The sequence below is a fragment of the Oryx dammah genome, unplaced genomic scaffold, assembly GCF_014754425.2.
Source record: "Oryx dammah isolate SB20612 unplaced genomic scaffold, SCBI_Odam_1.1 HiC_scaffold_23, whole genome shotgun sequence".
NCBI classification, from domain to species: Eukaryota; Metazoa; Chordata; class Mammalia; order Artiodactyla; family Bovidae; genus Oryx; species Oryx dammah.
Genome location: NW_024070207.1, coordinates 14,193,497 through 14,216,396, shown reverse-complemented (window position 1 = coordinate 14,216,396; position 22,900 = coordinate 14,193,497). Strand labels below are relative to the sequence as shown.

The 22,900-nt window shown below is 43.4% G+C and overlaps 1 protein-coding gene and 2 long non-coding RNA genes across 3 annotated transcripts; 1 reads left to right on the top strand and 2 right to left on the bottom strand.

The window, feature by feature from the left end:
• Nucleotides 1–752: 752 nt before the first annotated feature.
• LOC120881373 lies at nt 753–7,590 on the bottom strand. Its single transcript, XR_005725294.1, has 3 exons — nt 7,445–7,590; nt 1,036–3,425; nt 753–917 (listed from the first exon to the last, which is right to left on the bottom strand). It is a non-coding gene; the product is annotated as an uncharacterized LOC120881373 (long non-coding RNA).
• A 3,106-nt stretch (nt 7,591–10,696) lies between these two features.
• TEX13B (testis expressed 13B) lies at nt 10,697–12,103 on the top strand. Its single transcript, XM_040266609.1, has 2 exons — nt 10,697–11,155; nt 11,319–12,103. The coding sequence occupies exons 1-2, from the start codon at nt 10,697–10,699 to the stop codon at nt 11,997–11,999; spliced, it is 1,140 nt and encodes a 379-aa protein (XP_040122543.1). The 3' UTR covers nt 12,000–12,103.
• A 5,427-nt stretch (nt 12,104–17,530) lies between these two features.
• Nucleotides 17,531–22,505, bottom strand: LOC120881372. The gene is made up of 2 exons (XR_005725293.1): nt 22,456–22,505; nt 17,531–18,848 (listed from the first exon to the last, which is right to left on the bottom strand). It is a non-coding gene; the product is annotated as an uncharacterized LOC120881372 (long non-coding RNA).
• Between the last annotated feature and the right edge of the window lie 395 nt (nt 22,506–22,900).

Genomic DNA, 22,900 nt, shown 5'->3' with positions numbered 1-22,900 from the left:
GCACTCAGCCGTTATTTTCCATTATGTGTTCCAGTTCTGAATGACAGAAATAAATGGCCATTTGGCCACTGGTTAGCTGCCAAAAGAGCATAGCTACATCCTAATTAAGAATTACTTTGTGTGTTATGCCAGGCTGCTGAGCTGGCAGATGGAAACTGACCTGAAAGGGTGATGACCTCCACTTTCTATAATTATAATTCTGTAATAGCTTCATACCCCTGCATCTTAAAGGCTCTCAAAATGTAAAACCACAAGCCCTCTATCAGGTATTAGAAGAAGGGAAAGGGTCTAATATTTATGGAGTACCTCCTATATGCCAGGGTTGCACATTCATAATTAATGTCTTGCTTCATCCAATCTCCATGCTAACACCAGGTAGTCAGGTACTACTCATGTTGGCCCCATTTTATAGATAAGGATGCTAAAGTTCAGGAAGGTAAAGTAAGAATGGCCACATAGCTAGTAGATGACAGATCTAGTACATAAGCCAGACCTAGCAGAATGTGGATTTGGTGCTCTTTTTCTTACACTTTGTTTCTTTTCTTAGCAATGACATCTAGGACTATCTGTTCTTTACCTCTCTCCTTGCCTGTGTCCAGGGAAAGGGCCTATTTCACTTACCTTGATATTTTGCCTAGGCGTGGTCTGTCCTCAGTTCTTCTCTTTTCTCACTGCAATGGCTATGACCAAACAAGAACGCCTGTCCTGACCCTCTCTCGCCCACTTCCCCCACCGCTATAACTTACTAGAATGTTTGTAGTTTACATATGGGATGAAGCAGTGCATCACACAGCATTTGAACTCCAAAACCTTTAAGGTGATTTCCACTGAAGTCTACCAATGTTAGGTTCTCGTTTCTGCTGAGGACAGAGGTGAGGGCTCCACAGCACGCACCTGTGAAATGGCATTCTGCTAGGCTACGGGGAACTGGGGATTCAAGAAAGAAATCCATTTACCCCAAGTTCCATAATGACCTTCCATTTCATACACAGCTCGAACAAGAGCCCAGCGAACAAGGAGTCTCTGTGAACTTACCACAACGTCTGTAGCTTGCAGGAGGGGTGTTTCAGCCCTTCACAGAGCAGCTGCATGCCTTCATCCCCTAAGGCATTGGCACTGAGTTCAAGGACTCTCAGGTGTCCATTGGTGTCCAGTGAACTGCATGAATGCTGACAACACTCTCCAGTTAGGTGACAAGTCCACAGTCTGCCAGGAAGTAAGATAGATAAGGCTGGCATAATTTCATCAGGATTGGGTTACTTTAGATATTGGGTTTACCCACTAGAAAAATACATTAGAAAATCAGTTTGTCATGTAAAAAAATCCCTTGGGCCAGGGCCAAGCAGAGATTGTGGAGAGAGGAAGATTTATTCCCCCTAAATTATCGAGTCATCATGTTTCGTTGGAGACTGTATCACCAGGCCAGAAAAAAATCATTTAATTTGGGGAGAAGCTCAAACATCAAGGAACTCTGCCTGTGGCTATTGTCCACGATACTTACACCAGATCCTTTAACTGACAGTCAGGCTATGTTAATCCTTCACACAGCAATTTCAGTCCCAAATCTTCAATTTTGTTATTAATTAGAAGCAGTCTTGTCAGGCTCCCGGTAGAGCTTAGGACTTGGGTGAGGGACTCACAACAAGGTGGAGAGAGGGAACATTTAAAAAGTCTGCAGGTATGGGGACACCAACATTGTTGTTAACCATGGCAGCAGGAGTCCTACTGAACCTCAAATGCAATGCCCATGAGAAGGACAAGGATGAGCAAACACTTACACAGGATTCTTGATTATACCATTCACGTGACACAGCCCTTCACAGAGATGCTGTACTCCTGTGTCCCTCAGGGAACTGGCAAACACAAACAGCTCTTTTAAAGTCTGACTCACTTGCAAGAAAGAAAAGAGATACACACAGCTTGCATCTGTCAGGTAACATGTGTTCAAGCTACCCCGAGACAAAAAAGAAAAGTCAGCCACTGCTGTCATTGAACTTCCTGGGAATGTTTTCCCAGCCTTCTCATTTAGCCAAGTCCTAGTTATCCTTCAAGTTCTAGCTCCTGGCCCACCACCTACACAGTCTCCTCCTGAGGTCTCCAGCCCACAGTGACCTTCTCTCTTTCCCTGGGCCCATCTGACATTTCTGAATGATTCTATAGCGTTAGGCACTTGATTACACATTCAACTGCGTGGCTCTTTGTTTCATATCTATGTGCCTTTAAGGGCAGTCTTGTCACTTGCTATCCTATTGATAAATCCATTCACGTCTAGCCCAGTGTTGGACACATAGTAGTATTCTTTATAGAGTTAATGTTTAATTAGCATCACTCCTGTAAACACACATGATGGTTGTATACTGGAGACAGCATGGGATATGGATAAGATAGATTCTGGAGTCACATCTTGACTATACCACTTTTGTATAGAACAGTCTTTTGGACTCTGTGGGAGAGGGCGAGGGTGGGATGATCTGGGAGAATGGCATTGAAACATGTATAATATCGTATATGAAACGAATCACCAGTCCAGGTTCGATGCATGATACAGGATGTTCGGGGCTGGTGCACTGGGATGACCCAGAAGGATGGGATAGGGAGGGAGGTGGGAGGGAGGTTCAGGATGGGGAACACATGTACACCTGTGGTGGATTCATGTTGATGTATGGCAAAACCAATATAATACTGTGAGGTAATTAGCCTCCAATTAAAATAAATTTATATTTTTAAATATTTATTTATTTATTTTTGGCTGTGCTGGGTCTTTGTTGCTGCATGAGGGCTTTCTCTAGTTGCAGACAGTAGGGGGATACTCTCTAGTTGCAGTGCACAGGCTTCTCATTGTAGTAACCTCTCTTGTTGTGGAGCATGGGCTCTAGAGCACTCGCGTTTCAGTAGCTGTGGTATGCAGGCTGAGTTTCCCACTGTATGTGGGATCTTCCCAGACCAGGGATAGAACCTGTGTCCCTGCACTGCAAGGCAGATTCTTAACCACTGGACCAACCAAGAAAGTCCCTGACTACACTAATTTTTAGTGGTGTGATGTTGGACAAGTCACTTTCTCCCCAATCCTCAAAATTTCCTCATCTATACAATAGGGCTAAGAAAACTCAACTTATATAGTTATTTCAAGGAATGAATTATCTGAAATAACTTCTGGCAAGCACCAAGCATAGATCCTGCCGCAGAACAGGCATTCAACAATTTCAGTAGTTGTAAGATGTCAGCAGATAGTTCTAAAACCTTACTCTTGCTTCTCCACCTTACAGTTCGAATGTCTGAGACTCTCACAGAGAAACTTCACCCCTGTGTCCCCCAGGGGATTTTCACTCAGGTCCAGCTCAGTGAGGTTTGGATTGCAAATGAGAACAGAGGCAAGATATCTGCCAATAGTCTCTGAGCTTCCAGGGAGAAAACTAGCAGACAACCTGGAAAAAAAAGACACAGAATTGGCCACTCATTCTCTACCTGCAAAACATCATGAGAAAAGAAAATAAGGCCCACCTATATGAGACCCCCAACCTTGAATATGTCACAACCCCCTTTTACCTATGACAGGGATTTGTACATTGCCCCCACAACACTGTATGCTCCAGTGAGAACTCAATAAATGTTGACTGCCACCAAAAAGAAAAGAATTGGAAGGAAATATCAAATGACCTAATCTCACTTTAATTCCCAGCATGAATTTTATCACTCTCATATCTTCTTTCAAATTACTGGAGAAAATGCTATAATCATCCTTAATACACTCAAAAGATCTTTCGTTTCCTCTTATCTATAAGTTCATTACTAATTAATAATTTGCCATCCTTAGAGAGACATCAGCATCATCCATATAATATTTCTTCTTGGACACAAAAAGTGGTTTTTACTGACCTTCCTGTCTTCTCGATCTTTGTCTCTCCATATTAAGCAGTCCAATTCCTTAAACTGTTTCCCATCAACTTTCTCTGCTATCACTTTCAAGAATTTCTGTTATATACACTACAATATCTGAGTCCTCAATTTTTCTCTTGAGTTACCAGGCTCCAAATGCAATCTTAAAGAGGGCTCATAAAGACATCATGTATACATATTTTCCCAATTTAGACATTTTAAATAGAGGTATTTTAAATAAAAAATTAATTTCAAAGTGGATTTAGAAAGGTTTAATGCTTAAGAGCTTTGACAATAGAAAACTCCAAATATACATTGTGATTGTTAATTTCATGTTATCAAGTTGCCTGTCAAGGTACCCAGATTTTTGGTCAAACATTATTCTAAAAGTTTCTGTCAAGGTACTTTTTAAATGAGACTAACATTTAAATCAAGATTAACATTCAAAACAAGACCAGGAGCTGACTGTGGCTCAGATCATGAACTCCTTATTGCCAAATTCAGACTTAAATTGAAGAAAGTAGGGAAAACCGCTAGTCCATTCAGGTATGACCTAAATCAAATCCCTTATGATTATACAGTGGAAGTGAGAAATAGATTTAAGGGCCTAGATCTGATAGATAGAGTGCCTGATGAACTATGGAAGGAGGTTTGTGACGTTGTACAGGAGACAGGGATCAAGACCATCCCCATGGAAAAGAAAGGCAAAAAAGCAAAATGGCTGTCTGGGGAGGCCTTACAAATAGCTGTGAAAAGAAGGGAAGCGAAAAGCAAAGGAGAAAAGGAAAGATATAAGCATCTGAATGCAGAGTTCCAAAGAATAGCAAGAAGAGATAAGAAAGCCTTCCTCAGCAATCAGTGCAAAGAAATAGAAGAAAAGAACAGAATGGGAAAGACTAGAGATCTCTTTAAGAAAATTAGAGATACCAAGAGAACATTTCATGCAAAGATGGGCTCGATAAAGGACAGAAATGGTATGGACATAACAGAAGCAGAAGATACTAAGAAGAGGTGGCAAGAATATACAGAAGAACTGTATAAAAAAGATCTTCACGACCCAGATAGTCATGATGGTGTGATCACTCATCTAGAGCCAGACATCCTGGAATGTGAAGTCAAGTGGGCCTTAGAAAGCATCACTACGAACAAAGCTAGTGGAGGTGATGGAATTCCAGTGGAGCTATTTCAAATCCTGAAAGATGATGCTGTGAAAGTGCTGCACTCAATATGCCAGCAAATTTGGAAAACTCAGCAGTGGCCACAGGACTGCAAAAAGTCAGTTTTCATTCCAATTCCAAAGAAAGGCAATGCCAAAGAATGCTCAAACTACTGCACAATTGCACTCATCTCACACACTAGTAAAGTCATGCTCAAAATTCTCCAAGCCAGGCTTCAGCAATATGTGAACCATGAACTTCCTGATGTTCAAGCTGGATTTAGAAAAGGCAGAGGAACCAGAGATCAAATTGCCAACATACGCTGGATCATCAAAAAAGCAAGAGAGTTCCAGAAAAACATCTATTTCTGCTTTATTGACTATGCCAAAGCATTTCACTGTGTGGATCACAATAAACTGTGGAAAATTCTGAAAGAGATGGGAATACCAGACCACCTGACCTGCCTCTTGAGAAATCTGTATGCAGGTCAGGAAGCAACAGTTAGAACTGGACATGGAACAACAGAATTGTTCCAAATAGGAAAAGGAGTCCGTCAAGGCTGTATGTTGTCACCCTGCTTATTTAACTTTTATGCAGAGTACATCATGAGAAACACTGGACTGGAGGAAACACAAGCTGGAATCAAGATTGCCAGGAGAAATATCAATAACCTCAGATATGCAGATGACACCACCCTTATGGCAGAAAGTGAAGAGGAACTAAAAAGCCTCTTGATGAAAGTGAAAGAGGAGAGTGAAAAAGTTGACTTAAAGCTCAACATTCAGAAAACGAAGATCATGGCATCCGGTCCCATCACTTCATGGGAAATAGATGGGGAAACAGTGGAAACAGTGTCAGACTTTATTTTGGGGGACTCCAAAATCACTGCAGATGGTGACTGCAGCCATGGAATTAAAAGACACTTACTCCTTAACTTTGGAAGAAAAGTTATGACCAATCTAGATAGTATATTCAAAAGCAGAGACATTATTTTGCCGACTAAGGTCCGTCTAGTCAAGGCTATGGTTTTTCCTGTGTCATGTATGGATGTGAGAGTTGAACTGTGAAGAAGGCTGAGCGCCGAAGAATTGATGCTTTTGAACTGTGATGTTGGAGAAGACTATTGAGAGTCCCTTGGACTGCAAGGAGATCCAACCAGTCCATTCTGAAGGAGATCAGCCCTGGGATTTCTTTGCAAGGAATGATGCTAAAGCTGAAGCTCCAGTACTTTGGCCACCTCATGCGAAGAGTTGACTCACTGGAAAAGACTCTGATGCTGGGAGGGATTGGGGGCAGGAGGAGAAGGGGATGACCGAGGATGAGATGGCTGGATGGCATCACTGACTCGATGGACTTGAGTCTGAGTGAACTCCGGGAGTTGGTGGTGGACAGGGAGGCCTGGCGTGCTGCAATTCATGGGGTCGCAAAAAGTCGGACACGACTGAGCGAGTGAACTGAACTGAACATTTAAATCAGCACACTTTGAGTAAAGTAATTTACTCTCCATAATGTGGGTGAGGCTCATCCAATCAGTTGAAAGTTTAATAGAAAAGACTAACCTCCTAGGAAGAGAGAATTCTGCCAGCAGACTGCCTTTTGACTTGCAGTACAGCACTAGCTCTCCTGTGTCTCCAGTCTGCTGGCCTACCCTGCAGATACTGAACCTGCCAGCTGCCATAATCTGAGAGAGCACCAATTCCTTAAAATAAAGCTCTCTATATGTTTATTCACATTTTACCTCTCTGTTTCTTTGAAGAACCCTAATTAGTCCAGGTTCTTCAGAAAAGAAGATATATATATATATGATAAATCTTTTATCAAAGTCATTACATGGACTTTGGGCTTCCCAGGTGGCACTAGTGGTAAAGAATGTACTTGCCAATGCAGGAGATGTAAGACGTGGGTTTGATCCTTAGGTTGGGAAGATCCCCTGGAGAAGGTCATGGCAACCCATTCTAGTATCCTTGCCTGGAGAATCCCACGGACAGAGGAGCTTGGTGGGCTACAGTCCACAGGGTTGCAAAGAGTCAGATATTACAGAGGTGACTTACCACACATGCATGTGGACTGTGAGGTCAGACACATCTGGGTTTCCTATTGTGTCTCTGTCATGTTATTTAGCCTTACACTATTGGGTTTCTATTGGGTTTCTCATCTGCTAAAATGGGGACAGTAATCTGAATCTTGCAAAGCTGTTGTACACATTAAAGGAAATCAAAGCACTCAGCACAATGCTTAGCACAAAGGAATTGCTCAGTGAGTTTTCATTATTGACATTAACGTTATTGCTACTTTCACTGTTCTTCCTCTCCATGACTCCTTGAAATGTGTTTTGATTATACAACATCCATCTTGAGCTGCATCTTTATAAATTTTTTCTTGCAGTATGAAAACTAATAGTGACAACTTACTTGAGCTTCTGTACTTTGCAATTTGGATCTTTTAAGCGTTCACAGAGCAATTTCAAAGCCAAAGCTTTCAGTTTTGTTTCAGTAAATTCCAGCTCAGTGAGCCACTGATTGGTGCCGTGAACAGTTGCTAGTGCACCACAAGAAGCAGGAGAGATAAGGCATATCTCTAAAGGTTGTAAAGGTATAACCTTTAGACAACAGAAGAATGACCTCATTACTTTATTCATGCTCTCCCCCAAAACAAAAGAAACTGACCAAAAAAATTACATGAACACAAACAACAAATTCTCCTGCTCTCAGTTACCTCAATGTCTATAAGATACAGTTCAGCTGTTTTAATCCTTCACACAGAAACTTCATTCCAGAATCTTCCAGGGTGTTTTTCACAAATCCCAAATCTGTCAGATACTGGTTGGTTTCAAATACTAAGGCGAGGTCTCTTCCATAAGAGGCTGTGAGGTGGCAGAAAATCAGTCTGTGTGGAGAAAAAGCATTTCAGAGGAGAAAATAGAACTCTCTATAAAGGTACTTGTTTGCCTCATTACTGATGTAATGAATTATTTCAATTAATTCAGCAATTAATTTATTAGGTGCTAACCACTGTGCTAGATGTGAAAACACAGAAATAATTAAGATGCAGCCTAGACTCTGTCCTCAAGGAATGCCCAGTTAATAGGGAAAATTTTTAGAAAATCATGAATTATAATACAGTGTGGAAAATACTGCATATGGTGAGCACAAGCACCATGGAGACACAGAAAAGTGGCACAATCCAGCCTAGCCTGTGGGAAGGGGTTGGAGGATCAAGAAATACTTATAAGAGGAGCAAACACTTTAGTTCTGCTTGAAAGGGTAATAAAGATTGAACAGGAATTAGGTGGATGAGGAGAGTGGGAGTGGGGAGAGCAGGCGGCGCTGAGGAACAACCTGTTCATGAAGCAGCCTGTGCAAAAGCCAGGAAGCAAGAGAGGGGAGGCTTCAGTTGAGAAACTGTCAATTACTTGCTATGGGCTACTTAATAACACTGGAAGATAATATCAAACTGTTAACAATGGTTATCTTCCAGGTAGGAGGGAAGGGTTGGATTATAGGGAGACATTTACTTTCTAGTATTTAAATGATCAGAAATTATCAGAAATAAATAGTTTAAGAAATGTGAAAAACATAATACATGTTTATTATAAATAAATTTTACAATAGAGAAAAATATAAAGAATAAAATTTTTTGAGAAAGTACTGTATCCTTACCACCCAAAGATAACCACTGTTAAAACTTTGGTAAGTAACTTTCCAGATTTTAAATGCATGCATACATGTAAGACACTTGCTCGGACACGACTGAGTGACTTCACTTTCACTTTCATATATGCTTCCACTCCTTTCTCCAAGATCATAGAAACATATGAATGTGCACGTGCTCATGCGCATGCGCACGCACACGCTCCCACGCACACAGAGGATTTGCACATTTTACAAAAATAAAGTGGATTCACTTAGTCATGTCCGACTCTTTGCAAACCCATGTACTGTAGCCTACCAGGCTCCTCTGTCCATGGGATTTTCCAGGCAAGAGTACTGGAGTGGGTTGCCATTTCCTTCTCCAGAGGATCTTCCTGACCCAGGGATCGTACCCGGGTCTCCCACATTGGAGGCAGATGCTTTGCTGTCTGAGCCACTGGGGAAGTACCTATTTACAAAAATGGGACCAGAGAAAACATTACTACTTTACATACGTTTTGTCATTCAGTCCTCAGGCCCATGGATAAAAACTGAGACAGTCACAGCACATCATATAGTAAGTGGTAAAGTAGTACTCAACTCAACCTGAGAGCTGGCAAGTTTATCTTATAGGCTTGGAAATACCATCAGAAGTTTACAGAGACAGAGTCAGGTCCTTATGACAGGGTACGGCAAGAGACAAACCTGGTGCACAATGGCTGCAGGCAGGGCGGGGGGGGCGGTTAAGGGGGGAAACGGTGGTGGTGGCAGAGATGGTACGCACTGGAAGTAAACAAATTCAAGACACGAGCATGTTTTGGGAATGGATATGGCCAGGATTTATGGACACTGAAATTAAAAGACGCTTACTCTTTATAAGAAAAGTTATGACCAACCCAGATAGCATATTCAAAAGCAGAGACATTACTTGGCCAACAAAGGTCCATCTAGTCAGGCCATGGTTTTTCCACTGGTCATGTGTGGATGTGAGAGTTGGAGTGTGAAGAAGGCTGAGCGCCGAAGAATTGATGCTTTTGAACTGTGGTGTTGGAGAAGACTCTTGAGAGTCCCTTGGACTGCAAGGAGATCCAACCAGTCCATTCTGAAGATCAGCCCTGGGATTTCTTTGCAAGGAATGATGCTGAAGCTGAAACTCCAGTACTTTGGCCACCTCATGCGAAGAGTTGACTCACTGGAAAAGACTCTGATGCTGGGAGGGATTGGGGGCAGGAGGAGAAGGGGACGACCGAGGATGAGATGGCTGGATGGCATCACGGACTCGATCGACATGAGTCTGAGTGAACTCCGGGAGTTGGTGATGGACAGGGAGGCCTGGCGTGCTGTGATTCATGGTGTCGCAAAAAGTCGGACACGACCGAGCGACTAAACTGAATTGAGCTGAGGTGATGGGGAATGAGGCGGTAGTCAGGTTCCACTTCCTGCCTCCAGGGGGCAGCCGAGGCCACTGAGAGATGGGGCTATTTCCTGTTCTAGACTATTCCATCTCTAGAAGGGTCCGGCCCCTGAGTGGGACAAACCATTATGGTGGGGGGTTGAGAATTTTGGTATTTGATTACAAGCGCTTCATGTTCTTGGTTCTGAGTCTTTTTTGACCACTCCTGTTTCTTCCCACCTTCAAACACTTGCAATACTGCAGGAGGTTCCCTTATGTCTGGGGGAGGGGAGAAAATCTTCTACATGCACCCCCCTCCCCCTCGCAGTTTCTGGAAGTTGGAACATTCCTGAGGTAAAATCCTCGAAGGGTAGGCCGGAGCTTCTCTTTCCTTGGTACCTTTGAGGAGAGAGAGGTACCTTTTAGGTGTGGTAGGCGGTTTTGTTTGGCCTGTACTCTCACTGGTCAGGAGGTGAGGTTTGGTGGGAGGTGTCCTGGGGCAGGACAAAGGGTCTTTAGGAGGGTGTGCCTTGTGGGGGGAGGCAAGCGGAGAAGAGGAGATTCATGGGGTGGGGGAGGGGAGTGGGACTGACTCATTCATCCCCACAGAGCCAGCCAAGCCCCAAAGGCACTCAGTCGTCATGGCCTTGAAATCTGAGGACCTCAGTAGTGGGTTCCGGTATGACAAAGTGATGGCTTTCATCAACGAGAGGATGTCCAAGCACGCGAAAGGCCCTGAGTTCTACCTTGAGAATCTTTCTCTGTCCTGGGAGAAGGTGGAGGACAAGCTCAGGGCCATCCTGGAGGACCGCCTGGTGCCCAGCCAGGCCAAAGAGGCCTGTGCCTGGAGCAGCCTGGCCCTGGGCGTGCGCTTCGCCTACAAGCAGAGCCAGTTACACAGGCACAGGGTGCAGTGGCTGCATGACTTCACCGGGCTGCACAGGTCGGCAGCTCAGGCGTTGGCCTCAGACCTGACAATGCTCGCGGCACAGCACGAGGTGGAACGCAAGGAGACGGCCTTCCGGCTGCAGCTGACCCAGGCCAGCCTGGCGGAAGTGCAAAAAGAGCGGGACCTCCTCAAGTGGAAGATATTCAAGGCCGTGAGATTATCGTCGCCCGCCCACCCCCGCCCCTGCCCAGCCCCGCCCACTCCCCGCCCAGCCCCGCCCACTCCCCGCCCAGCCCCGCCCCGCCTCGCCCATTCCGTCCTGCTGCCCCGCCCCCCCCATGTCAGGGCAGGTCGCAACTCTGCTCACTTTCCAGGAGCTGCAGTCTGCCCAGGCGCCAGTCACAGAGGGGCCAAGCCTAGCCACTGCCGGTGGGGCTGGAACAGAAGGAACAAGTGAAGAGGAGGAAGAGACAGGGGCCACTGCTACTACTGCTGCAGCTTCTGAAGCCACAGGAGGAGGAAGACAGGAGGATGCAGAGGGGGCAGAAGTTGCCAAGGGGGCAGAATATCTGAGTGCAGACCTTATGCAGCTTCTTGAAGTTGTAGACCAGAAAAATTACATTTCTGGAGGGCAGAGGGAGGGAGATTTTAGGTCAGTGGAAACATCCATGTATTCTTTCTCTGATATGCTCAAGCCCGAGGCAAGAGTCTCACCTGAACCCCTTCCTGTCCAGCTCCCTGCCTCATTCACATACTCATACTCATGCCCCTTATCCCCCTTCCCGGATGCACCAACACCATCCCCACCCACATCTCCACCACAAGCACTGTTCACAGCAGGAGCTTCATCTCAAACATCTCCCCACTGGGGATCCTCTGGTTTTAGCTTCTGGTCTGATGGAGGGATGCAGGGAATAGACCCTCAAGGAGGAGACAGGAGCGACTCTGATCCCCTTCAGCAGCTAAGACTTCCAGTATTCCACAGGCCTGGGAATTGGGATTGCCCTTGGTGTAAACCTGTTAATTTTTCACTGAGAGGAAATTGTTTCCACTAAGTGTATCTGACTACAGAGCCCTCAAGTGAATTCAGAAATGTGAAACAACAAAAATATATTCAGCGGGGCGGGGGGGGGGGGGAGGGGGGGGAGGGGGCTGTGTGGTGTGGAGTCAGGGGAAGACAGAGAATGACGTTAGGGGAGGAGGGTAGGAGTTGGGGAGGGTGTATACTACTAGACTGTTAGTATACACCCTCCCCAACTCCTACCCCATTTCCCACCCTCGTTGACCCCCTTTGTGTTCCAGGGGCTTCCCTGGTGGTGCAGACAGGAAGGAATCTGCCTGCAATGCAGGAGACCCTGGGTCAATCCCCTGGGTCAGGAAGATCCTCTGGAGAAGGAAATGGCAATCCACTCCAGTAATTCTTGCCTAGAGAATTCCTTGGACAGAGGAGCCTGGCAGGCTACAGTCCATAGAGTCACAAAAAAGTCGCACACGACTGAGCAAGTATCCACACCCCAGAACTGCTGCAGCTTCTGTTTGTTATTTCTTTTCCCAACCCTAGTATCTGTTGGACCTGGGCAGCCAATATATAACACTCCCACTCCCTACCCCCGCCCCCACACTAAGCTGTAGATGATTGGAGCAGGAATGGACGTTTGACCAATCCTGAGCCAAACAGTTTCACATCGGACATGTGACCCATCCTGAACCAAATATTCTGAGAATCTGAACAGAGGCAGATTCCATAGTCCAGATATGTTGGGAAGTGAAGCAGTGGGTCACTGGGAGTTGGGGTCAAGGTCAGAGTCATGAACACTAAGGCCACAGCTGAGACCTGGCCCTGGCTGTGGGGGAACAGACCTGTGTGCTTTACAGAGGCCAGGTGTCTTTTAGAGAATGACACTATGAGGGCCCAGGAGGCAGAGAGGCACAGAGAAGCAGAGAAGAGTTGATCCTGTGACCCCAGAGATGGAGAGTGACAGCCTGACCACTTTTCCACTTCCTGCAATTTTGCTGAGTGAAAATCCACAGCAATCCTCTTTTCTTTAAGCTAACTTGAACAAGTTCTTGTTCTGGGCAACCAGATTTTTGCCAAGCCAGAAATTTATACCAGAAGAGAAGTTGCAAACTGTAAACCATCAAAGATGTTGGAACTGACTGCTGAGGTGCATCAGGGAGTGATGGGTAGTGGGGGTTCCTGCATCCCAAGGCTCCAGGAATGAATTGGACAAGCAGCTCATTCATGTTATGAGAGAGTTACATGAGAAACAATTAAAGCAGGCCTGGGGTTAACCCTGGGCTTACAACAGGGCAGAGATTCACCACCCGTAAGGGAATCCCTCAGGGCTTTGTACAGAGGACGCCAGCACCAGCTGCAGACAAGGACTGTTATCGTTGTTCAGCATCATGAGAGGAGAATCCTCCCCAGTCCCCACTTGGGGACAGGCAGATCTGAACAGAGACCTTGTACCACTTCCAAGGTGAGTCAGCAACTGATAGTGCCTGGAGGGTTTGCTGGTCTAGACCACTGAACAAAGGATGATGCCATCCTGAGATTTTTCTCCCCCCATCACCAGATTACAGTGGGAGGGGAGTCTGGCTACAAAGCTCATAGTAAATTCAGAAATGCATAATTGATGGGAAATCAATTTCCAGAGGGAGGGGGTAGAAGGGGGAGGATGGTGTGCATCTCCCCATCTGATGCCTATAAGCTGTGTTACTGCTACTGCTAAGTCATTTCAGTCATGTCCGACTCTGTGCGACCCCAGAGATGGCAGCCCACCAGGCTCCCCCGTCCCTGGGATTCTCCAGGCCAGAACACTGGAGTGGGTTGCCATTTCCTTCTCCAATGCATGAAAGTGAAAAGTGAAAGTGAAGTCACTCAGTCGTATCTGACTCTTAGCGACCCCATGGACTGCAGCCTACCAGGCTCCTCCATCCATGGGATTTTCCAGGCAAGAGTACTGGAGTGGGGTGCCATTGCCTTCTCCGATAAGCTGTGTTGAGGGGAGCTAAATGTATGTTTTAGCCCACAGATGGAAGGATGGATCAAACTGAGACAAATGGACATCGCCTTGGACATCGCCTGGGAACTGTTGACCTAGATACTGAAGCTGTCATAACCTGGGACACCCCTGCAGTAACTGGATGTGACTTTGGGCTATATCTGGTTAGAACAGATGTTAACAGTCATCAGGATTAGGGGCAAGATCTCTATCCTCCACTCATCAGAAATTTCTCTGGGCTTGTTTATATCGTAGGCACTGTTTCCAAACCTCAGAACTCTTTGACATTTGAAGTTAGATAATTCTTTGTTTCAAGAGGCTGTCCAATATACTAGGATGTTTGGCACAATATTTGGCACAATCCCTGGCCTCTACCCACTAGATGCCAGTAGCACCTCACCCCCACCAAAACAACTCTTGACAACCAAAAATATCTTTATATGTTGCCACATGTCCACTCGACGGCAAAACTGCACTGATTGGGAACCATGGAGGCAATGAAATACTTGGGAGTAGTTGAAACGGGGAAGAAAGTTGCAAGGGGTGGGACACTAAGAGAGGAAAAGTGTTCATTGGGTCTGGCCACGTCTGATCTTTAAGCCAGTCTGGGTGGGGGGTGGGCAGAAGCCCAACTGCAAGGACTGAGGAGTGAGCAGAAGTGAGGAAGTGCAGTTACTGAGGGGGGGGTTCTTCTTCAAGGACCCTTGACTGTGAGGTAGATCCTGCATACTGTGTTGGAGGCATGTCCACTGTACTATTCAATGAAAAAATATGAGTGCCATTGTGTTTTTGTGTGTGAAATAAAACTTCCACTAACTTCTGTGTGTGTGTGTATGCTATGTATATTACAGATTTATGTGTGCCTTATGCTATAGGTTTATATTTGAATATGTAAAAGATGTCTGGGAAGACATTTAGCAAACAAGCTATTAACTAGGGAGGGTGGTGGGATCAGGATTAGAGGATGGGAAGCAGAAGTAGGTATATGGGGTTGGGTGGGGTATGGGGCAGTAGGGTGAGGAGCTTTTATATTTTTATATACTTTTGTGTTGTATGAAGTAAAATAAATGCTCACAAAAGTACAAAAAATAAAAAGTGAATTTACTGGCTTGGGTGGGTTTAGAAAGGCCACCTCTTCCTCTGGGACAAGAGGGAAGGAAAGCAGACACTAATCTGTGTGGGGAGGAGGTGGGGAACCCAAGTGGCTCCTATTTGTGTGTTTACGATGTGGACAGACTAGACAAGGGGACCTGAGAGTGAATGAGAACATAAGGTCAGGGTGTGGGGTGGGTGCTTCTGAGCAATTGCACTTGGGGAATAACTGAGGAGGAGGGTGGGAGTGAGGAATGGAGGGAGAGAAAAGGAAACCAAAGGGAAGACTGGGAGTCTGGAAGGAAAAGGCGGGGGATGGAGTAAGGCAGGTCCAGAAGGGGCACCAGACACAAACCTCTAGGTATTCCAGCCTGACACCCACTTGCTACAGCAAAAAGCAACACATACTAAAGGGGAAGAGGCAGGAAGGGTTGGCAGAGATCTCTGCCTGACTCCCTACCCCTTCTACACTTGTAGCGTATCTTTTCATTTGCTGCTGTGCTATGAAGAAGCTCAATGCCAGTTATACTGTTTTCAAGTCCAGTCAGATGGGAGTACCTGCAAATACCTAAGAGTTTAAAGCAAGGTCCAACTTACTTCAGGTCTTTGATTTTACAGTATGGATTATGCAGTGCTTGGCAAAGCAAGTATAGTGGACAGATTGGCAAATTGTGCAGCTTGAAGGTCCTAAAAGATGTGAAAGCAAAAATAACAAAATTATTAAAGCAAAATTTTAAGTAACAGGCTTATTTTGGCTTGTCATCTTAGTACTAACTTACAAAAACCTTAGGAATTAATACCCCATTTTGCAGATAAGGAATCAAGGCACAAAAAGTAATTTGCCCCAAGTCAAATAGGAACAGAATGAAGTTAAGTATTCAGGTTTGTCTGACTCCAAAGTCATGGTGCTGTGTCCCAGGCACTGAGGTAAGCACTTTACACACAGTTTATTTTATCTTGTCCTTAACCCAATGACAGGTATCGTAATCAGCATTTTGCAGATGCTCTGAGAGGTCAAGTGATTTGCTTAAGCTATCTGTACGCTATAACTGATTCTTGGCTGTCAGTACTCATGACAATAATTGAGAGCTAGGAACGTTTGATACAGCTGACCATTGAACAATGTGGGGATCAAGGGCACCACACCCCTGCAACTGAAAATCCACATAAAACTTTCAAGTGAGCCCTTCTTATCCCTCCATATTGGAGGTTCTGCATCTGAGAATTCAACCAGCCTCAATCCTGTGGTACACATTTATTGAGAAAAATCTGTGCAGTTCAAATCTTTGTTGTTCAAGGACCAACTGCAGTACACTCTCACTTAGTCAACATGCCTTGAAGAAGAGGTTTTTGTGGGCTTTTGGTGTTTTATTTGATTAAATTTTGGAAAGAATTTAAGCCTTCTGATAAAGGTAATGGGTTGAGGGGTGGGGACTCCATCTAAGGCTGATTTTCTGGAAACACCAAATGAACAAAACCCCCTTTTGTTTCCATCAGTGCTTACTGTATATTGTGTATATTGCACTCAGTGTATATTGTCCATTATTTTACTTTATAATAGTTGGATTGAAGCTGTCATGAATTCATGAAGACATGGTAGCCAAGGTCTTTCATAATTCCAAGTCCAGGTAACTTCTCCTACCCCTTTCTTTCTGGTCCCAAACACAAACTCTTGCTGCACCTCCCTGCCCCTCTCACTTCCCACAAACACACATATCCCATGCTCAATTCCATCTCTATGCTACTGCCCACTGAGGAACTAACAATTACCAAAGAAAAGACTCGGGTTAACTCATTTTCCAAGTTGAGCCTTCCGCCCACTGTCATCCTTCTCAAGATCCCCTACCCTTCACCTGACCCCACAACTAAAAGAGAGGCACTGTCCATATTAACCTGAGTATTGAAAACAGACTTGATCAGTGGCATTTTTCTTGAGTCAGTCAGTAGAGCTGTACTTTGCAGTATACAGAGTACATATTGTGTAAGTGGTTTACCTAAGCCTCTTTGAACTCCAGCTCTCAACTCTCCACATAGGTGTCATTTTGGCAGAAAGAACTCAGGCTTCATAGCAATATACACAGGAGTGCCTTATAGCAATATATACAGAGTAAGCTCTGTCCCTTACCAACCTGGAGCTCTTTGAGGCCTCAGTGATGAAATACATGTAGAGAAGAGTGAGGACCAATTCAACTTTAAGCTTACAACCTTTTCCAAAATAGTCATCAACACCAAAATAGCAGAGTACTCAATTATAATCTTAATGATTTATATGCTCATAACCTTTTATAATTATGTAACACCTTCACAAAGAGACAGTGAAGACTAATAGACACACACTTGCAGTGGCTAGCCCAGTGCCTGGCACGTAGTAAGTACTCAAAAATGTCAGCTTTCCCTCAGTGTCTGCCTAGGCCAGTGTTCAATATGCGATACTCAATAAATCCTAAAAATAAATAAATAAATAAATCCTTATTGACTGACATACAGTATGAAAAGCAAAGATAAATCATTTTATTTATTGACAATGCTAGAAATGATCATGTGCCTGAATACTTGAAATAAACAAGAAGGCCAATCATTTCTGTAGGCCAAGACAGTGGTGAAAAGACAGTAATATACTCACTGATTAAGTGTCAACATTGGTGGCATGAATGCTGAGGCTCAACTTTCCTCTTCAAATCCAAGTAGGTGCTGACACTTCAGAGACACTGACAGGTGACTATGACTGCTTTTCACACTGAATGACACAGCCAGAATGTCCATTTTTGTATACATAAGTTGAAGCAATATAATTGACCTTAAATCATTAATTATCCTTTTTGCATATTTTTCTTCTTGAGTCTCATACAGTAAAACAAGTCCATCGGCTCAATCTGTAACCTATAAGGTTTATCTTTTATTTCTTTCTCAGTCCACTTCAGTAACTCTTCTCGAAGTCCTGGAGACACTTTTTCCCCAAAAGTTGTTTGCACAGCCTTTTCCTTTCCTTTATGTAAGAGGCCAAATAAGAATTGTGTTGTTAATGATAAAAACCCTTTTTCATACTGTTGGAAGATTTCTTGCCATGTTTTCCCTGATCAAAAAACATCCAGCTGCTGTCATTCTTCAGGGCGTAGAACACAGCAGTCAGGAAATCTTGGAAACTGAAGTGAAGGAAAGTGTAGACACTGACAACTCCTTCAACTTTTTTCAAAAAGTGATTGAGAAAAGTGCGATTGGTATCATATACTCCTATCCTATGTCTTCTGAGGTCACTGACTTCAAATAGGACCTGCTGGTTCTGTAGTCCTTCTGTAGCCAAAGAGCAAAGGCCCCACCAGCAAATTTGTCCCTTCTACACCGAGATACCTGTAAGGGTGTTGAGACACTTGGAAAAGTAAAACAAGATACGTATCAGTGATGGTCTGACGTGACCTCATAAGAGTCCTGCCTCCATCTTCCTGTGACTCATCCAGGAGGTGATGGGAAGAGAAGACATAATGTCAAGGCCTTCATTTCTCGCAGATCATAAAGGACTCTCGTAGCTGCATTAGCACCTGAAAACTGACTCAAGAAATATGCTCTTTTTTCAACATCTGTAAACCACAGGATCTCTGGATAGGTTGCTTTAACAGAGAGTGAAGCTTCTTCATGGTCGTAGGCTGGGCAGTTATCAGGAGGGAGGATTCAGGGAACAGTTTTGTCTTCATGAAACTGTAAGAGAGTCTCTACTGGCTTCCTTTCCAGGGGATTGGTACTAAGATCCTCTTCCTGGTCACTGACAGAGTACTGAAGCTCAGGAAATCCGTCAAGAATGAACAGAAACTTCTGTGGATATATGAGAATAATGTCCATGATTGGTCCACCTGTATCTTGAAAAGTGTTATTGATCAGGTCAGCACCACTAAGGTTAGCAAAATGGCCATCTCTCTGCAGTTGACATAAATGAGATAGTCAAATCTGCCTGGAGTAACCATTCCGCTGCCCAGTCAAACATGAACTTATGTACCACAGCTGTTTTCCCAATCCCAGCACATCCCCCAAGCACCACAGTTTGGGATGAGATAGAACCCTCTTCATCAAGATCAAACACACGTTCCATCTCAATAAACTTACCGTGTTGAGGAATTTTGCATGGTGGCTTTTCTGATATATAGTGTTTTTTTTACAACAAGCAGTCCTGTCTCTATATGTTTACCACGATGATAAGATCTATCAACTGCTATTTTTAGGTATTTTTCTTTTAGATGTTTTCTAAATACTTCCCGGTAATCTAATAAGGTGACACCAAGAGTTAGTAATCACAGAATCCTAGACAAGAATACAAGTAACAACTATAACTAATACTACCATCACCTCCATCTCCACTCAGATGTTTCAAAGGCTCCTCAAACTTCATGCATCTGAGCTCTTGATTTCCATTCCACTTCCCACTACCCCATCCCCAGGAAAAAAAAAAAAAAAACCTCCTCAGACATCTCGTCTTGGTTAAATGGTGCCACCCGGTTTCTCATAAAAATGTCAGGAGTCATTATTTCTTTTTTCCCCTTGAATCCTCCATATCCAATAAGCAAGGCCTAGCATTCATATCTCCAAAACAAGCCTCCAACCCATTTATTTATCACCACATCCTCAAATACCACCCAAGTACAAGGCACTATATCAACTCTTTTCTAAATAGGTGAAACAGCCTCCTACTCATCTACTCTTGCCATCAAGAGCACCTCTCCACACAAGCAGCCAACATGATCTAAAAATATCAATCACATCATGCCCTGGCCCAAAACTTTTTAAGAGCTTTTCATTGCACTTGATATTAAATCCAAAATCCTTACCTTATACGACAACCTGGGCCCTATCTATCTTTGCTCCCTAGCTTTGTTTCATATCACTCTCATTCTCAGTTTCTATACTAAAGCCATACTGGCTTACTTTTGAATGAAGTGAAGTGAAGTCGCTCGGTTATGTCCGACTCTTTGTGACCCCATGGACTGTAGCCTACCAGGCTCCTCTGTCCATGGGATTTTCCAGGCAAGAATACTGGAGTGGGTTGCCATTTCCTTCTCCAGGGGATCTTCCCAACCCAGGGACCGAACCTGGGTCTCCTGGACTGCAGGCAGACGCTTTACTGTCTGAGCCACCAGGGAAGGAAGCCCTGATGGCTCAGAGGGTAAAGCATCTGTCTGCAATGCAGGAGACCTGGGTCTCCTGGCTTACTTTTAGTTTCTCATAAATGCCATTTCTTTCCCACTTCAGGGCCTTTCCACCAGCTATTCTCTCCACCTGGAAAATACTTTTTTCTACTCTTCCCATGGAGATCCCCTTCTCATCCTTCAGATCTTAAACACTACTTGCTAGGAGAGGACTTCTCTGACCACCCAGTTTAAAGCAGATCCTCTCTACTATACCCTTTCCCAGGACTCTGTTTTCCCTTTGTAGCACTTATCACAATTTACAATTGTTTTGTTTCCTTTTTTTCCCTTATCTGTCCTTCCCACTAATCTACATGAAAACAGGGATCTTATCTGTCTTCTTCATCATAGTATCCTAAGTACCTTGCTGGTGCCTGGAACACGGTAGACACTAAATATTTATTGAAAATGGCTATAAATGCTTGCTTTTGAATTACAAAACAAGCCGTTTATTATGCCTATTCTGTGTCAGATACTACACTAGGCCCTTTACATATATAAAATTTATATAGGTAAATTTATATAAATTTATATATATTTAAATTTTATTATCATAATAATCCCATGAATTAGATATTATCCACATTTTACAGTTAAGGAAACTGAAAACTTATAACCAGGGTTATACGTTCATGGGTGTGCAATCTGTGCTTAGGCTTTGTGCTCAGAGGATCCATACTTTCTGTAATGCACTACTGTTCCTATCTTGAAATTTTTAATAATTTTTGAACAAGGAATCCTGCCTTTTCATTTTGCACCATACCCCACAAGTATGTATCCAGTTCTGCTTATAGCACTGGGTAACTTGTCCAAGATTCATAAGCAAGTAAAGGGCAGAGACTTAAATTAAGACTCAGGTTTGTCTAAGGCCATGGCCTACGTGCTTAAATACTATACCACATAGCTTTTAACTTTCTGCAACTAAAATAAATAACCCAAGGAGTCAGTTATCAAGCTCTAACTTCTATTAAGTGAATATCCAAACTAGCATTTTCCAAATAAGTTTTTCATGGAACATTTGCAAGATATTAATAGGAGAGCTATGAAAAAGTTGTCCTATGGTCAAATAAGGTAAGGCAAATGCACCTTCTATTCCATTTTTTAGTTTCTCAATGCATATTAGCATATGAAAGGCTCTGAGCAAATAAATGGTTAAAAAAGCAGGCTGTTTGACTTTTGTTTAATCCTTATTTTCTAGACTTAAATGACTATGGAACCCTTTTTTTAAAGCAAAATTATTAACTTCTGGAGAATAGTGTTCTGTAGAATTCAGGTTGGGGAATGCTGATCTAAAGTGTTCTCAAACTTTTCCTATAAAATTTCATAAATAGATTAAGCTTTTAGGTCTCTGCTGCAATTACAAGCATACCTTGGAGATATTGTGGGTTTAGTTCCAGACCACTGCAGTAAAGTGCATATTGCAATAAAGCAAGTGACACAAATGTTTTGGTTTCCCAGTGCATATAAAAGTCATACTAACTATACTGTAGCCTATTAGGTGTATAATAGCATTACATCTAAAAATAATGTACATACCTTAATTAAAAAATACCTTATTGCAAAAAAATGCTAATCATCATCTGACAATACAGGGTTGCCACAAATCTTCAGTTTGTAAAGAACCATAATATCTGTGAAGTACTGCTACTGCTAAGTCACTTCCATCGTGTCCGACTCTTTGTGACCCCATGGACTGCAGCCTACCAGGCTCCTCCATCCATGGGATTTTCCAGGCAAGAATACTGAAGTGGGGTGCCATTGCCTTCTCTGAGGTACAATAAAGTGAAATGCAATAAAACAAAGGATGCCTTTATTCAACTCTGGCATCCTAGTATGAAAGCAGCCATAGGCAATATGTAAATGAACGAGCATGGCTGGCTCCAGCAAAACCTTACTTATAAAGCAGGCAGCTAGCTGGATTTGGCCCACTAGCTGTAATTTGTTGACTCTATCTAGATCATTCCAGAAGCAGACTGGTTTATTCCATCCATAAAGTCCCATATATCTGTTGCTTTGACCATCATCAGAGGTCCTCCTAGGATTTGAATACTTATTCTAAAGGATATAAAAGTCCTATTTGCTATGACAGTTTGGGACTTCATGAACATTATAAAAAAAAACAAACCCATTGTTTGTTGCCCAGCGAATATGGGGGAAGATATGGGAGAGAAGTGAGGATGAGTGGGGTTCACAGGAGGCACTATTCCCAAAACAGAAAAAAGTAAAACAGAATAGACATCTACCTGTAAGCTTCTTCCATGAAAATGAAGCTAGAGAACTTGAAGCAGCTGTGGGAGGAAGAGTTGGGGTTAACAGTATCCCAAATACACCTTTACACAAAAACATGAAATACACACAAATTTAGCCACACTGTTATAGCCATTCATGCTGTTCCCCAACTAGAAATACAACAAAGCCACCTTATATCTATTCTAACTGATTAAAAAGCTATTTTATAGCTAATGTCCAACATAAAGTAAACCTAAGATCTTTCCACACAATCATGAATATACTTAGGGTGTAAACATTTCTATTTATATGACAAATAAGGAAATTTTTAGGCGTGAACTTAAAGGGGCATTCATTATTTGAAGTGACTGTTTCTGGTGTTTTGTTTTCCATTGAACATTAACTTATTGCTTCTGTTGGAACTCTTGTTGAGCTTAACTTGTTAACGAGAAAGAATAA